This window comes from Dromiciops gliroides, chromosome 5, assembly GCF_019393635.1.
Source record: "Dromiciops gliroides isolate mDroGli1 chromosome 5, mDroGli1.pri, whole genome shotgun sequence".
In the NCBI taxonomy this organism is placed as follows: domain Eukaryota; kingdom Metazoa; phylum Chordata; class Mammalia; order Microbiotheria; family Microbiotheriidae; genus Dromiciops; species Dromiciops gliroides.
Genome location: NC_057865.1, coordinates 83737043 through 83754719, shown reverse-complemented (window position 1 = coordinate 83754719; position 17677 = coordinate 83737043). Strand labels below are relative to the sequence as shown.

The following is a 17677-nucleotide window of genomic DNA, read 5'->3' as shown; positions in this document are numbered from 1 at the left end:
GTGAAGAAATGATAACTACATCCCTGCAAGCCACGAACGTCCTTCAGCATAAATTTCAGATACTGTGAGGCTGATGGAACAATCATTAGCATTATTTATAAAAACAGAAAGGGATGGTAATTATTCATCCCTGAGTATACAAATCTATATGCATGGATGCATTTGGGCTATTCTGACACCAAGTTGTTGGATAAACTTATCTCTGCCTTCTCAGACTGGGCTAGGCTGTGCTCACTGAGGTGATTAACATGTGTTGGTATGGCATTCTAGGGGACAGAACCTCAGGAGACAAGGGGAAGAGTTTGGCAGTTATAAATTTTATACTTGCTTGGAATCCCCCACCATCACATTTAAAAAAAAATATGATTTCTATTTGCAAGGAAAGAAAGGATATACTTAAAACATAATACAAAACTGCTTCACTTTGGGGGAACATTCAAAATAACTTTTATTCACCAAAAGTGTTTTTGCATTATGGTCCTCATGAGGTACAAGAGGTAGGTACCCTCATCAGCACTTTTCAGATGAGAATATCATATGGAGGCCCAGACTTTCCCAAGGTCATTCAGCAAGTTAGTGTCAGAGGCAGGAAAAGGACTTAGGTCTCCTAGATGAGTTTGTTTTCCATTATAGTACATTGCCTTCCATGAAAGGACATTTTTTCTAGCCCTTTCCTTATGGTAAGGGTTATTAAATTTTATAATGGATAACTAAGGTAGGTTCTGTAATCTTCTTCCCTAGAGGACTTTAAAAATAGGATAGATTTTCATCTATCCAGATAGCTTAAGTGTGATTTTGCCTGGAGGTAGGAGAATGGACAGGACAATTTTTGAAGTCCCTTTTAAACCTTTTGATTCTACTTCCTCAAGTGATGAATACTAGGAATATGCCTGATCTTTTAAGGTAACATTTCTCTAAATTATGTATTCTGCTTAAATTCCCATAAAATATCGTGCTGTCAAAGATGACGACAGTAATAACATATTTATAAGGCTAGTCATGCACTAAATAAATAAATGATAATTAGGAAGGTAAATGTATGATTTGCAAATTAACTGATTGACTTTTCTGGGGTGGAAGAAAACTTAGTTGACATGAAGAAAAAGAAGGAAGGGAATTTATAATTAATTTTCAAATTGTCGAACAGTGAAAGGCATCTGTGGATAGGGCTAAATCTAGGGGAAAACTGTGAAGTAGATAAAGTTTGTTTCAGTATCTTCCCTTTTAGTGTATGCCAGGGATATGCTAGAGCAAGGTCTTACAGTGAACCCCTTGTTAAATTTTCAATGAAAACATTTATACCTCAGAAATCAATAATTGTTATCAACAAGGTTTGGTTTATTGCTTTGTTGTTTTTCTAGACTTAATAAATAAAGTGTTAATAATGCAGATGAAACTTCAGAGTTGTGTGCATATATTTTCTTTCATCCCCTGGAGAGTTGGTTGTTAAACATTTGTTAACTTGTCCCTGTATTGTGCTGTAAACATTGCTTGAGCTCATCAGGCTCAGGGAATAAAACCAATATCAGAATGGAGTCTTAGTGATTGGAGGAGGAGGGGGAAAAGGACGATTGAAGAAGAAGGAGGAGAAATTGATGTAGAAAGAGGAGGAGGAGGATTAAAAGAAAGAAGAACGAGGAGGAGGAGGAGAAGTTGATGTAGAAAGAGAAGGGGAAGCACATATATTGTGCTTTGGGGTTTGCAAAGAGCTTTAAATATATTGTTTCATTTGAAACTCATACCACCTCTGCCTTTCACACTTCCCACTGACTTTCCTTGAGTTCCTCTGCAACACCTTTTTTTCAGTTTTCCCAACAGATTACCTTGTTCTTGATCTTTCCAAAGACACATTCCCAGCTAATTGAAATATATCTGTCATGCATCATTCTCTTGAGGCACAAACCCTGCAGATGGACAGTGACCTGGGCTCAAGAATGAACTGGTGGAAAAGAACCAGCAGGATTGCACTTGGTAAATACATAAAGAGAGGTATGCCTGGAAAAATAGGCACCCCAGATGCTCATCAGGATCAAGCAACAACAAATGGATAGCCCTTATGTTGCACTGATGTACTAGTAATGTTCTAACATGGGGAAGAAGGCATCCAGCAGGTTGAGTTGACCCCTGTATGAAGGATTCACAAGAAGACACCACTACTGGCACAAGGGGAAATTAAGACTATAAGGAGGCCACTTATTCAACAGCTCATTCTGTCTACACATGTCACTGACCTATCTGAGGGTGATACATAGGTCCCTTCAACATGATTTTTTTGGTTTGTTTTTTGCAGGGTAACGGGGGTTAAGTGACTTGCCCAGGGCCACACAGCTAGTAAGTTTCAAGTATCTAAGGCCGAATTCGAACTCAGGTCCTCCTGAATCCAGGGCTGGTGTTTTATCCACTGTACCACCTAGCTTCCCCCCCTTCAACATGATTGATCTTCTTTGTCTTATGTAATATTAGGATAGAGCTTGTAAGAAACTTTAGAAATTTTCTTATTTAACCCCTTAGTTGACATGAGTTACTTATTATTATACATAATTAATATTAATGACCACTAATAATTATTATAGCTAGCATTTATATAGCACTTTAAGGTTTGCAAAGCACTTCACAAACATTATCTCATTTAATCCTCATAACAACCCTGGGAGGGAAGTGTCAGTATTATTCCCATTTTATAGATGAGGAAACTGAGACAGAAGTTACATGACTTGCTCAGGCTTTTAGAACTGGTAAGTGACTGAAGGTAGATATGAACTCAGATCTTCTAGACTCCATGCCCCATTCTCCATTTCAGCTGCCTCAACTTAAGTAACTTGCCCAAGGTCATGTGGTTTTATCCATCCATCCATCCATGTGTACATCTGACAGAAGTATTGAATACCTACGATATTCAAAATACCATGCTTCCTATTTTTTTCTGTCTTCACATCACTCTCTTTGAAGCTCAAGATTTTAGTAATTATGTTTTACTTTTCCAGAGTCAATTCAACTGACTAATTCAACATATCTCTTCTATTCATATTCTGTTCCAGAATCAGAGCCTTTCAGAGTGAGGAGTTCTCAGAGGGTCATGGATTTGGAACTCAAAGGAACACTAATGGATATTGAGTCAAATCTTCTTATTTAATAGATGAGAAAATAGAGGCCCAGAGAAATAAAATGACTTGGTCACATATAAAGAAGTGGTAGTCAGAATTTCAACCTAGGTTTTCATGACTCCAAGACCAGTGCCCAAGACATGCTGCCTCAACCTTTGGTAACTTTAATGACCACGTGATCCAATCCTCTTATTTTATGAATAAGTGAATCAAAGTCCAGAGGTGAAGTGACTTTCCATGGTCACAAAATAAATCCTAAAACTAAGGACCAAATCTCCAGGTTCCAGCTCCAGTTGTCTTTCCACCATACTACATGACCTCCCTTACAGCACTACATTCCACAAGTTTATGTGTGAAGTATAATAGCTCTGGCATAGGCCTTTGGAGGATTTATTGAATCCAATTAAAAGTCAGTTCCTTCTCTGCTAAGAAGAAAGCTGCCCTTTGTTTGTTTTCTTCCAAGCTTCAAAACACATTTCTACCCTGTGATCTCTTCCTCTCACCCTAAGATTAAATGGTTCAAACATAGGTTGATAAAATATTCCTTCTTGGAGCATAAGGCCTTCTCTTTATTCAGTCTTGACTAAGCCTTCCAGCTCATAAAGAGGATAAAAGAGAAAATGACAAGTCATTAAACCAAAGAGCAAGTCATTAAGTCATATCCTATCATATCAGAAAATGTAAAAAGCAAAATGATGCCCTGGCAAAAATGAGACACATTCTTCTGACAACCCAATTTCATTGGAAAAAATCCATAACATGCCAGTACAGGTCATAGTCTACTCTAAAGCCTAGTCTGGATCTGATGTTCTTAATCTTTTTTTTTTTTTTTTTTTTTTTGCGAGGCAATGGGGATTAAGTGACTTGCCCAGGGTCACACAGCTATTAAGTGTCAAGTGTCTGAGGCCGGATTTGAACTCAGGTCCTCCTGAATCCAGAGCCAGTGCTTTCTCCACTGTGCCACTTAGCCACCCCCTGTTCTTAATCTTTTATGTACCACAGATTCTTTTGGTAGGTTGGTAAAATCTGTGGACCCCTTTTCAGGATTTAAAAAAATTAATAAATGAAGAAAATGCTACATTTTCATTAAAGGTTAGTGAAACAAAGATGGAATTTCCCCCCCATTTATGTTGCCCTTGTAATCAATCCTTGGATCCCAGGTTTAGAACCCCATTCTTAGTGATGATTCTGGCTGGTTTCACCAGATCTACAAATATGGCAACCCTTCTAGGGTTGATGTGAGCATTAAATGAGATAGTAATTGTAAAGCACTTAGCACAGTGCTCAGCACACAGTAAGCAATATAAAAATGTTGGATACTATAATTGTTACTATTGTTTTTATATTAAATAATTATGGTCCTGATTGCTTTTCTTTTTAAAGTACCAGATTACCTTTCAATCATAGACACATTTCCTAATCACTTCTATCCACAACTCCATGCACCCACCCCAATTTATTAAAACAATCCATTACTTGACCCACATAATTTTCAATTGAACTCCTGGGTCTCTCTCACCCAACTGAAAATCTAAAGTTGTTGACTGTCAAGCAATCAGTCAATAAAGGCAACTCTTTGTAGGCACCATTGATGGGAAAACATCAGCTGTAGCACTATCCTTTGCTAGAGACAGAAGAATTGTGGAAATAAAGTTCACATTCTCTTCACTGTGAATCTGGCAAAGGAGAAACAAAAGTAAACCAGTGTAATCTAAATGATGGCTTTCTGACTATAAGTCAAACTTTAAATGTTAAATAACCATGTCTAAGGTCCATTTCCTCTGTGGGAACAGAGGAACGTGCTGAAATCCTCATCCTAATAGCTTCATTTTCTACTGGAAAGTCACCAGCAGCCAACAGGAAAGGGTCCATTTCAACAGGCTTCTTGCCATCAGAAAGTGCTGAGGCAGCACCTGAGAGGCTTTCTTAGACAATTGCCTACACTGAAACTGTCATTTCACTAGTGAGATTAGCCCTGATGTATAGTATGGATTGGTATGGATTGCCTTGCTCTAAGCTTCTGAAAGGTCACTAGACAAACAGCAGGAGTCATCTATTGTTATCCCTGTTGACAAGTTAGCTGCCATTTTGACAAGTCTTTAAAACTATCAGAAATCTGTTTCTTTAAGAATTACATGGAGATGTTCATCTCTACTTTGAGGTAAAATTAAAACCCAGCATCTCAACAATAAAGCCCATAGTTCTAGCCATCACGAGCTGTATATGCAAAGCCAGGGCAGTCAGAAACTCTAATATAGTGAACGAGTCACCTCTGACATCTGTCAACTATCCCACTGAGTACACTGTCTCTGGGAACATAGAAGGACAGAAAGTAACAAGCCTCAAAGCCTGGCATATGAATACAGGAGGCTTCTGAGCCCAATCACTACAGGTTGTAGCTGCAAAATAGAAGCTCTATCACTATCACAACAGCTAGACAATACAAAGAAAAATAGGCAAATCATTTGAAAGTGTAAAGTGTCATTTTCTAGAGGCAGACAGATCTGTTAACGGAAGGCTTTTCTTTGTAAAAAGCAATAGAGGAATGTTTAAAATGAATACAACAATATTTCATACTGATTATCACATGTCATCACATGAGTACCTACCTCTGCTTTAATAGCTCATAACAGTCATTAGCATCTTAGTAAAGATCCATCTGACTTGGCTATTGTCAGATGAAAATGGATGACAAGGTACCTGTATTAGCCATGCTCCATGCCTAGAATGTTCTTCTTAATCACCTCTTCCTCATGGATCCCCTAGCTTCTTTCAAGGGTCAAATCAAGATCCCTCTCTTACAGAAAGTTTTCCCCGACTCTCCCAATATTGCTTATGTCACTCTAAAAATTACCTTGTATTTTATGCATACTTCATATATTGCTTTATACATGTATATGTTTTGTCCCCACCATAAAATGTAAGCTCCCTGAGGACAGGATATGTTCAGTTTCTTGTTTCATATACCCAGTGTCTAACATAGTGCCAGGCACACAATAAATGAATAATAAATACTTGTTCAATTGCATTGAATCAAATTATGTGATAATTCTACAATAAAGACCACAAGGACAGAGACAAGTGACTAAAGAAACACATGGCTTTTGAACAAAAGAGAGGAAAACAGAACTTTCTTGATGAAAAATCTTGTTGGGGGGAAAAATAAGTCAATGTATTTTCTAGTATAAGACTGAACATCACAACTGCTAGAACTTACCCCCCAAACACAATCAACAAAAGCTGAAAATAGTCTTGAATTTCAAGACTATCAGCTTTCAGGGGAAAGCTATCATCCCATCATGTGGTACAAACCCAAACCACAACACATTTTCTGTTCAGTTCTGGTACGGAACCGTTTTCTCTACTAATGATATTACTGATAGCTGGGATGCAGTAAGAACTAACACATGCTGGTAGATTTAAGCTCTTATTGGGAATAATGAGAAGGGGAAAATGTTGGAAATTATCATTGCCAGAGACACAAATTTAGATTTCATGTAAACTTTTTTCCTCATTGCTCAAAATCATTGAAAAGTCAATGACTTCTGAATTCCTTTTATCTACCCTAATGCCAATATGATGATCAACCTTAACAAAAGCACAGTCTACTTTTTAAAAGGAAAAAAAAATGAATGTCTGAACTACCAAATGTATTTTTTACCTTGAAATACTGCTTTGGTTGCTTGGAGGGAAATAGCAAATTTAAAAAATAAAGTATAGCATCAAATGTCAGCTTCATTAGTGATATAACCTGCAAAAATGGGGTCCACTGCTTCTAGCTTGTTGGGTACATGGTGTTTGGATTCCTATTCGTGTTACTTTCAGATCAAAATGAGACAGAGGAAGGAACACTTTGTTACTGTGAATCTTTTCTCCCCTGTATCCTGCTATTTGGGACACTTTGATGTCAAATATTTAAAGCTTGTAGTCTTTTAATGGAGGAAAAGAAACTAACATATAGCATAAGTTACCAGAACATCAGATAGAAGAACCCTAGCAAGTTCAGCCAAAAGAAACCCAGAGCCTAGCCCAAACAGAATAATGAAGAATCTTCAGCTTCCATTCTACCTGAAACAAACTTGCAGCAAGATAAATAACTAGTGTTGAATTCAGAAATAGAAGCTGTAGCATCTTGAATATTGACATTCTTACTGCACTAGCTTCAGTAACTATGTATATATTTTTTTCAACTGGAACACAGCCAATGTTAGCGGCTAACCAAACAACCTCCATATTGAGGAATACCCAGGGGAAATTGACATAGAGGTAGCCAGAGCAGTAGCATAAAACCCTGGGAAGTGACTCAACCATAACTGACATCAGATGGCAGGACAAATCATATTGTTCAAGGATCTCAGACAAGGGACTTCATAGCTGGGCTTTGCCATTCAGTAGCTGTGCAAATTTGGGCTTGTGGCTAAATCTCTCTGATTCTAATCTTGTCATCAGGAAATGAGAAGACTGGACTCTATGATCTTCAGGGTCTCTTCCATTTCTAACATTCTATGATTTTATGATTCTGAAGTACTAGGCAAAAGGAAATAATCTCTTAAATCTGTTCTCATTTCTCCACTTCCACTATTTGCCTCTTGACTAGATTTTTGCAAAGGTCTCCCATGGGACCTTCCTGACTGCAGTCTCTTCCTTCTCCAGTATATTCTCCATATATCTGTGAAACTGATATCCCTAAAACATGGTTCTGATGGTATCATTCCTTTGCTCCAGAAGCTTCAGAGGATCCCTCTTGCCTCTAGGATAAAATAACTCCCCTCTTTGCTATTTAAAACCCTTAGCAGTCTCACTCCCATCTAGTTTTCTAGTTTGATTTTACATTACTTTCTTTCGTATACTCCAGCCAAACTATTTGACTTGCTGTTACCCATAAATGGCATTCCACTTCTGACCCTTGTGCCTTTATAGAGGTGGAGCTCATGCTTGGAGTGTTCTTTCCTCCTCACCTCTGCTTCTTGTAACCCTTAATTCCCTTCAAGCTGAGGTTCAAATGTTATATCCTACACAAGGCCTTTCCTGATGTCACTGGGTATTGGCATCCATTTCCTCCTTGTCCCATCAACTACAACAAACCAAAGCTACCAATTATTTCAATTTATCTTGTATATATTATAAATTTACTTACATGTATAAATATTGCTCTCTTCCTACCCTTGCCCCTCAGAATGTGAGTTTTTGATGGGTGGGGACCATCTATTAGTGGTCTTTTTAACCCCAGCAATTAGCTCAGTGTCTGCCAGGCAGTCAATTCTTTTTTTTTGGTGGGGTGTGCAGGACAATGAGGGTTAAGTGACTTGCCCAGGGTCACACAGCTAGTAAGTGTCAAGTGTCTGAGGCCGGATTTGAACTCAGGTTCTCCTGAATCCAGGACTGATGCTTTATTCACTGCACCACCTAGCTGCCCCCCAGGCAATAGACTCTTAACAAATAAATGCTTGTTGAATTGAAATGACTTGAGTCCCATAAACCCTACTGCAAAGATACAGCTTAAATGTTTTCACATAACAATCCTTAAATCTGTCATAATGCACACTTACTATATATCAAGTAATATATATATATATATATACACAAATACCTGTATACACACATATTTCTATGTATGTATGTATATGTATATCAATATCTCTCCCTTAATATATATGTATTGATATATAGCTGTGTGTATATATGTATACATATATAGATATGTATTATATATGTATATATCAATACACACATATACCAATATACATATATGTAATTTGGACTTTTTTACTTACTCTTTTTCTGTCACAATGTAGCCATATTCTTCCTCGTCAGAAGACTTCACCTCTAATTGTAGGCCTTCCTCTGGAACTTTGGGAGGTCCTTCAGAGAGTCTTTCATCTTGTTTTAAGGTACTCTGCATCCAGTCCTGAAACTCCACAAATTCATTGGCATCAGGGTCAGCATTTGGCTTCTCGTCTGCTGTCAGTTCTTGGGAATAGGTCTCACTCTTCACATTTTCAACCCCAGCACTCTCCTCTTCGGAGGAAAAGGAAGATTCAGTATCTTCTGATTTCTTGGTCTCTGTTTTAAAGGGCTTTTCAGAAGGGAATCTTTCAGGCAGATGTCGAGCGTTCTGCTCATTCACAAGACCCACCAAGTTGGTATCCAAACCTTTCACCTGGTAGAAATGAAAGAAAAATCAATTATAAAGCAAGCTCCTAAAGAAAAAAAGGGCACTGCGGCCCGGGAAATTGGTAATAAAATATTTCATTTGGAACTAAACAGGAATGAAAATACATACAAAAGAGGAAAGTAATTTTAAAATTATAATAATAAGATTTAGCATTTAGAGAATGATTTAATATGTTCAAATATCTTTATAAATATTATCGCATTTCATCCTCAGAATAATAATATCTCACAATAAACGTTATCTCATCTGATCCTCACACTAACCCTGGAATTTAGGTATTATTATTGTCTCCATTTTGCTGATCAGGAAACAGAGGCTCCCTTAGCATCTTAATCTATAAACTAAAGAAAACATCAGCAGAAAGATAAAAGGCCATCCAAAGGATGTGTACAGCTGCATAAACAGATAGATTAAAGAACTGTCCATTTTTAACTCTTGTGGTGATGACACCACCACTTGGTGAATGCCATGAGTCAGAATGCTGGACTTGAAGTCAGAGAATTTGGGTCTGCCATGACAACTTACTGCTTCAGAGCAAATCCCTGAACTTCTCAAGGAACAAACTACTACATCCGGGACTCCAAGGTCTCTTTCAGCCAGGTCTATAATCTTATGTCAGCTTCCTCGAAGAGGATTAAAGGACATTTTATTAATAGCCTGACTACATAGGATAACAGAGCTAGAGTCAGAAATTACCTCAAAGGTCATCTAACCCAATCCACTTGTTTTACAGATGAGGAACTGAAGCTCAGGAAGACCAAGTAACATCCAAAATCATACAGCTTGTGCATTTGAACTCAGTTCTTCTGACTCTCAGACCAGCTCTCTTTATACTGGAGCATAAAAGGCTTTGAATGGCCTACTGGTACATAAAGATTCCACAGGGCACAAGTCTGGCTGCCATTTCAATTCACTTCAAGAAAAAAGTTAACTCAATCTACCACCTATTTTATATTATCTTTACCATGATAACACATTTCCCATAACAGAAGTAAAACCCTGGGATTTGTTTTATAACCATATGTGCTACATCACATTTACTGTATAAAAGAAGAGAGAAATACAACGCAAATAATGGAGCCATTTTCAAATTGTTTGGACAATTAAGCAGAATGATCATCCTTGTATAAACTACTGCCCAAATTAGGATCCTGGGTGGAGCCAACATATATCATTCAAGGTACTACATTACATAGATTTGAATTTAAACCAAGCATTCAGACATGCTTTTGTAATTCATCCAATGTGTCTATCACATGTCCTTACCTTTTGTAATATTTTATTTTATTTAATAATATGCTAACTCAGTGCAAAACTTCCCCCAGATAAAGACAAAACATATTCTATTATCCAGCCAAATATAGCAACTAATGATTTCCCTCAAGGAAAAAAAAAAGTTGAACCACTTTCTTGAGAATATCCAAAAAAAGAGAAAAAAAAAAGAATGTATTATATTCTGAGTGGACTTCAACTCATATAGTCTTGCACAAATTCCAAAATCAACACTAGTTCTATATAAATGATACATTCTTTTTGCTGGTCACATGTTTTTCAAATGAGATTCCTCCATGGCTTTATGAACTGATAACTGCAGCATTAATTTGTTCTACCGATTTGCTTCTGAGGAGAATTGTTATATCATTTCCAGTCATAACCTGGGATTAATAAACCTCCCCACGACATGTAATATTACAATGAAAAAAAGAGAGATTTTACCTTCTCATCAACTCCATCATCACTTTCCTGAAATCTGCTACCTATAAAAGATATGAATTTCTTATCAATATTCTCATCATTCTCACACCACTGCAAAATGTCATATCATATTTAAATCAGATAATCATACAGCATACTGCCTTATAGTGTAGATTGGCAATGAACTGTTCTAATTAAAAAGATAAACGAAATCTACTTGGAATGCGGGACATACTGTTCTTATTCATTCAAGTGGGATAGAAGCTGAGGGCTATACATCCAGTTCAGTCATACATCATTGCCCAACTTAGTATCTTCACTCTTCTCACCCAAACCAACAAGGAATCCAGAGTGCCTGGCATTCATATTTATGTGATAATCAAATGAAACCCCAAGCACAAGCATACAGCACTGTTAAACTGACTTTTCAGGATTAAAAATCTTCAGATGGACAGCTTTAAAAGTTACTTGTTGAAATTATGATATACTTTTTTTTTAAAGCCGGCTATACATAATGAACATGCACAATCTTTTTTTTTTTTTTTGGTTGTTGTTCTACTATATAAAGGAAACTTTGTTTTAATTGATGTTTGTCCTAACATCAGAGTAATAAAGTAATTAAATGTCTTTGAGGCTGTTACTGTGTTAGGAAAACTCCAGATTTTCTTTCTACTTAAATATCAAAAATAGCATGCAGATGTTTAATGAACAGACAATAAGTGAAAAGAACAGTGCTAACTCTTCAAGCACAGAGGGCAGCTACATGGCAAAATGGATAGAGTGGCAGGCCTGAAGGCAGGAAAACTCTTCCTAAGTTCAGATCCAGCTTCAGACAATTACTAGCTATGTGACCCTGGACAAGTTAAACCTGTTTGCCTCAGTTTCTTCATTTATAAAATGGGCTGGAGAAGGAAAAGGGAAACCATTCAGTATCTTTGTAAAAGAAAACAAAACAAAACAAGGCAAAAAACCTCAACAAACCCAAATGGGCTCACCAAGAGTCAGACATGACTGGACAATGAGAACAAAACTCTTCAAGGCTGAAGATAAGCTATTTGAGGACAGGACGATGTCTCCTGAGTGCCTTTGTATCACTCATCATTTAGAGTACAGGTCTCTAATCAACATTTGTTGGTGAATGGAAATTTATGCCAATAGGGAGCTGACTTTGATAATAATGGAAACATTTCCTCTTTGAAGCCAAGCCAGGCTTTGTCCTAAGGCAGGCCCATGGACACTCCCTGAACCATGACCCTTATCGAAGAAGATGTAAAGGAGAGCAAGACACAAATCCTCAATAAATCTAAGTAAGGAGCAGCTTATCAGGAAGCTGGGTTCTGAAGGAAGAAAGCCAGGAGAGTCTCACTTGACCTTCTCAGTCAAGTGGAGTGCCATTGTCTGGGGAATGATCTTTGACCTCTTCTTCATGGAGCCATAGCAAAAGACTGAAGCTAGAGGAATTCCTTTTTCATTTTATTGTTCCTATATATGAAAACATTCACCCTCAGAATCCCAAACACTTACTATTACTATTTTTTTTTAAATCTCAATTTCTGCACCAAGGAATTATACATCTTCAGAGACAGTAATTTGCCTTTCAACATAATTGCCTGGGTAGATTTAGCCTGTTCAGAGAGCTTATAGCAGCAAAGTTCAAACGGATAAAAATCATTACCAGAAATCCCTGTCTCCCCAATAGAAACCATATCTCAGGTTTCAGATAACCCTTACATCTCTCAGCAGCACCTTAACACCAAGCCCCACCCCCCACTCTGAAACAGTATACAAAATCTAATTGACTGTGGACAGGATTTTATTTCATGAGGCAAGCCAAGAAGCAAGGCCCCTCACCTTTTGAATTATCTTCAACCTTCAAGCCATTCTGGTAGGCTTTTGATTCTGGACTGTTGACTCCTTTCATTGCTTGTTCCCTTTGTTCTCCGTCAGCCTCAATTCCCACAATTCCAGGCATTTCTTCTGTATCTGAACCTTGCATGGCATCTGTGATCACATCAGCCATATTTTGCAACTCCAGGGGACTCAAATTATCCACATTTCCCTGTTTCTTCTTTAGGTCCTTCCGGACATTCTGAATCAAGGTTTCTGTAATAAACACACACACACACACACACACACATACACACAATACTTATTCGCATGTTAATAAAAAAGAAAGAGTCCTAGATTTCAAGGGGAGGATAGGGAATAGATGGTGGGAGTGGGGATGCCCATTTTTAGGTTGTATTGATGAAAACTGAAAGATCAAAATCTATTGAATAATGAAGGGAAGGACCCAGAATTAGCATAAGATCTTTATTCTAATTCTGGCTCTGCCACTTAGCTTGCCCAGGGGACCTTAAGGAAATGTTGTCCCCTCCATTAGCCCCTGTTTACCAAAGAACATGGTTTTACATCTCAGTTATTCTATTTAAAACATGGATGATGCTGGACAAGTTTCTTAACATCTCTGGGCCTCAGTTCCTCATCTGTCAAATGAAGGAGCTATCCTGATTGGGGGATGCCTCAGTAATCCACAATGTTAAGACCAGGACTACAGTTATGCTTTTATTCAATCCCTAGATTTTTCAACATGGCATCTGGTACCCTTATCCCTCTTATCTCCCAGCCTTTTCCAATTCAACAACCAGAATCAAATAAACTCTTACTCTTCCTGAAAAGAGTGTATCATTCTTTTCCCTTATGACTCCAGTTGCCATCTCTGTAATTTTCCAAGCCAAAAAATCCTCTCCCTAGCCACCATTTCCCAGTGTAAGTGTTGTCTTTCCTACTTAGAATGTAAACTCCTTGATATAAGAGACTATCTTCTCTTTTGTATGTGTTTACCTGGTACTTAACATAGTAGTATTTAGAACATATTTAAATGCTTAATAAAGATTTTATTTTGTATTCATTCACTGTACTGAATGGCCTCTAACATCCTTCCCTGCTTTAAATCTAGGATCTTTTAATAATTTGATTCTATTCTGGACTTTTTGACGTTATCCTCCACCATGTTGAACAGTGATCTTGCTATGTAAGACCTCTAGATAACTCAGAAGAACATCATAAAATATTTTCTTCCCTCTTTTGCCAAGGGTTGGAGGTGGGAGGGGAAGAATGACAGCCTGGACCTCTGGTTTCAGCAGTATAAAGAAGTCTCAATGTGCAAACTCCCTCTTTAGATGTAGAGTATCAACTCATCTGTAATTTAAAGTCTTGTGGAATTGCCTATAGCACTGACCATTTAAATGGCTTGCCCTTCTTAGTATAGCATGTGTCAGGGGTAAGATATGAACATGGGGGCAGCTAGGTGGCGCAGTGGATAGAGCACCGGCCCTGGATTCAGGAGGACCTGAGTTCAAATCTGGCCTCAGACCCTTGATACTTACTAGCTGTGTGACTCTGGGCAAGTCACTTGACCCCAATTGCCTCACCAAAAACAAACAAAAAAAACAACCAAACAAAAAAGATATGAACATGGACCATCCTGACTCCAGGACCAGTTCTCTATGCCCTCTACTATGGTGTCATTCAAAACATGATTAATGAGTCAGAAAATGGAAGTTTTAGGATATTAAAGGAATTCTAATAGGGTGTGATTCAAGATTTGTCTTACAAATATAGAAAGACTACTATTCAGAGAATGACCAATTTTTGTTGTCTTCACTGAGAAGAGAAGGGAAAAAATGGACTTAAACAGTAATATCAAAAAGATTTGATGACACAAGAGTGATTAAAAAAGGCAAATAAAAATATTTCATTACATCAAAATGAGGGAGTTGGAAATCTGGCTAGAGATGAGTAAGTATAATGACTCGATAATCTTTTCTGAAGTTGTTAAACTATGTAGAAGGTTCTATGCTAAATGTTGGCAACATAAAGACAAAAATGAAAACCAGTATCTCCTTAAAGAGCTTACATTCTACTGGAAAATAAAACATGTGAAAAGATAAGTAAATAAAAATAATTTGGGGATGGAAGAAACCCTAACAACTTGTGAGATAAAGAAAAGTTTCTTAAAGTAGATGGTAGCTGAACTTAGCACTGAAGGTACCAACAGATTCTAAGAGGAAGCAATGAAGAGCAAGCTGATTCTCAGTATGGAAAACAGTATAGAGACAAGAAATGGTATGCTGAACTGGGGAAACAACATGTTAGTCAGATTGCTTGGAATATTTGATTCATGAAGGGGAGTAAGAGGAAATAAGTCTCGAAAGGTAGACTAGAGAAAGCTTGGAAAAGAATTCATACAAAAGTCCCCTTTCAGCTTTCAATTCAATAAAACCATTCAACAAAATGGCATTGCTATATACCTCTCCCTCTCCATCCATCCACCCATCCATCCATCCATCCATCCAGTTTTAGTATTCAGCACTGACCCAGATACGAGGACCTGGTAGATAACTGTGCTGTTTCAAGAAAGGTAGAGATGAATCAGAAATCATTCATAATTTTCAAATTCAAGCTCAGGATACTTTTTAGTCAATCAGCAAACACTCATGAAGCATCAGTGATGGGCCAGACATTGTACTAGGTTATGGGGATACAAAAACTTGAAGGAAATAGCCCTTGCCTTCAAGGAGATTTAATTCTTTATTTCTTGTGGGGCAATGGGGGTTAAGTGACTTGACCAGGGTCACCCAGCTAGTAAGTATCAAGTGTTTGAGGTCAGATTTGAACTCAGGTCCTCCTGAATCCAGGGCCGGTGCTTTATCCACTGCGCCACCTAGCTGCTCCCAAGCTTTCATTCTTTTACTGGAGACAATATACACATAAGTATTTTTTAAAATATAAAGTTGGGGGAGGGGGTAAGGAAGAGAGGCAGTTATAAGCTGACCAGGTGAAGAAAGGTTTCAAGTAGAAACTGGCCCTAGAGCTGAGTTTTGAATGGGATTTTAAGATGCAGAAGGGAGTGCTTACTTTTCATCAAAACTTCCACAATCTGTAAAAGCAGTGAACGTAAGGGCTATGCTTTCACTAACAACCAATGTATTCTTTTTACACATGACGTGTAAGTAATTTCCCAACTTATACACAGGCTGTGGCTCCTTTTCCTCAATTTTTTTTAAAGTGAGGCAATTGGGGTTAAGTGACTTGCCCAGGGTCACACAGCTAGTAAGTGTTAAGTGTCTGAGGCTGGATTTGAACCCAGGTACTCCTGACTTCAGGGCCGGTGCTCTATCCACTGCGCCACCTAGCTGCCCCCTCCTCAATTTTTTTAAACCTGAATTTGTTTTGTTTAGAGACTAGTTCTCCCTCTGATCCATCCTCCTACTCTCCTGCATGGAAATGTAGACCTACTTGTTTTTCTGGTGATGGTTCACCCCTTCTTAGGCAATCTGATGGCCCTCTGATCCCAGAGGCTCAAAATCTTAGCACTATATTTAGTGTAGACACCCAATGGTATTTGGCCCTACTGGAACTCAGAACTCCTGAGCTCAAGCAATCTGCCAGCTTCAGCCTTCCCGGGAGCAAAGACAGTGTGTGTAACCATGCTGACAATCAGAGTCATTTCTAAACTTCCACATGTGGGTTATCTGTGTGGGATCTATGGCAAATTTTCCTAAAGATTAAAAAAACCTGATAGTACTTAAGATTCCTAAAATAGATCAGAAAAAGCTGTTTAAACCTTAGTAAAGAATGCAATATCAAAGTAAGATAGTAACTCAGATATTATCTAGACCAGCCTTGGGCTTGGATGAGAATTCTAGCTAGGTGGTATAGTGGATAGAATGTTGAGCCTGGAATCAAGAAGACCTCAGTTCAAATCCAACCTCAGACATTTACTAGCTGTGTGAAACTGGGCAAGCCATTTAATCTCTGTTTGCCTCAGTTTCCTAAACTATAAAATGGGGATGATACTAGTGCCTACCTCCCAGGATTGCTGTGAGGATAGAAGATGTTTAATAATGCTTGTTTCCTTCTTTTTTTCCTTATCTTCTACAACAGCTCTGAAATGTAGTCATTTGCTTGATGATCTCTAGTGAGCAAGGAACTACCACCTATAATCTTTCCAGGGATCACATGGCACTCTTGTATAGCTCTAGTTATTGTTATTATTTTCTTTTCATGCAGGTGAAATCTGTCTTTCAGAAACTTTCAGCCATTCTTCTAATTTCTATCCTCTGGTACTCAAAAGAACACATCAAATCTTTCTTCTGCATAACAACCTTTCAGAACCCTGCTAAGATTTTTCTTCTCCAAGTTAGAAAGCCCTATTTCTTTCAACTCATCTATCTATGACATTTTCTGGATGCTCTTTACAGTATTAGTTCACCCTTTTCCAGATGCCCTCCAGTTTATCCAAGTACTTCTCAAAATATGGCACCTAAAACAACACAAGGCTCACAGTCTTCTAACTAGGGTAGAGTAGCAAGATCTCATTCATTCTGGAAAGCACAGCATTTTAAATGGGATCTTCTACTTCACCGATATTTTTGGCTGTTGTATCTCATTGTTTTTATTTTCTAAGACCCTAAGGTTTTTATTTTTCAGATGACTGACAATCTATCCATGCATCTTCCTTTTCTATTTTCCCCTTGAACTAGCCAACAACCAATTGGAGTGTTTGGGCAAAATGAAAAAATTAAAAAGTAGCAAGCACAGAGATATATGGGAATATCAGGCTTTAAGCAGGTACCAGTTATAATAACTAACATTTATGGAGCACTCTAAGGCTTGTAAAATGCTTTACATGTGTTAT

At 37.9% G+C, this 17677-nt stretch overlaps 1 protein-coding gene across 1 annotated transcript in view; it reads right to left on the bottom strand.

The window, feature by feature from the left end:
* Positions 1-17677, bottom strand: part of PTPRN2 (protein tyrosine phosphatase receptor type N2) — a 1559908-nt gene that overhangs the window by 862895 nt on the left and 679336 nt on the right. The window contains exons 7-9 of the mRNA XM_043965830.1: positions 12826-13077; positions 10996-11036; positions 8879-9264 (exon numbers count right to left, since the gene is read on the bottom strand). Coding sequence (XP_043821765.1) covers positions 8879-9264; positions 10996-11036; positions 12826-13077 — 679 coding nt within the window. The remainder of the gene's footprint in view (positions 1-8878; positions 9265-10995; positions 11037-12825; positions 13078-17677) is intronic.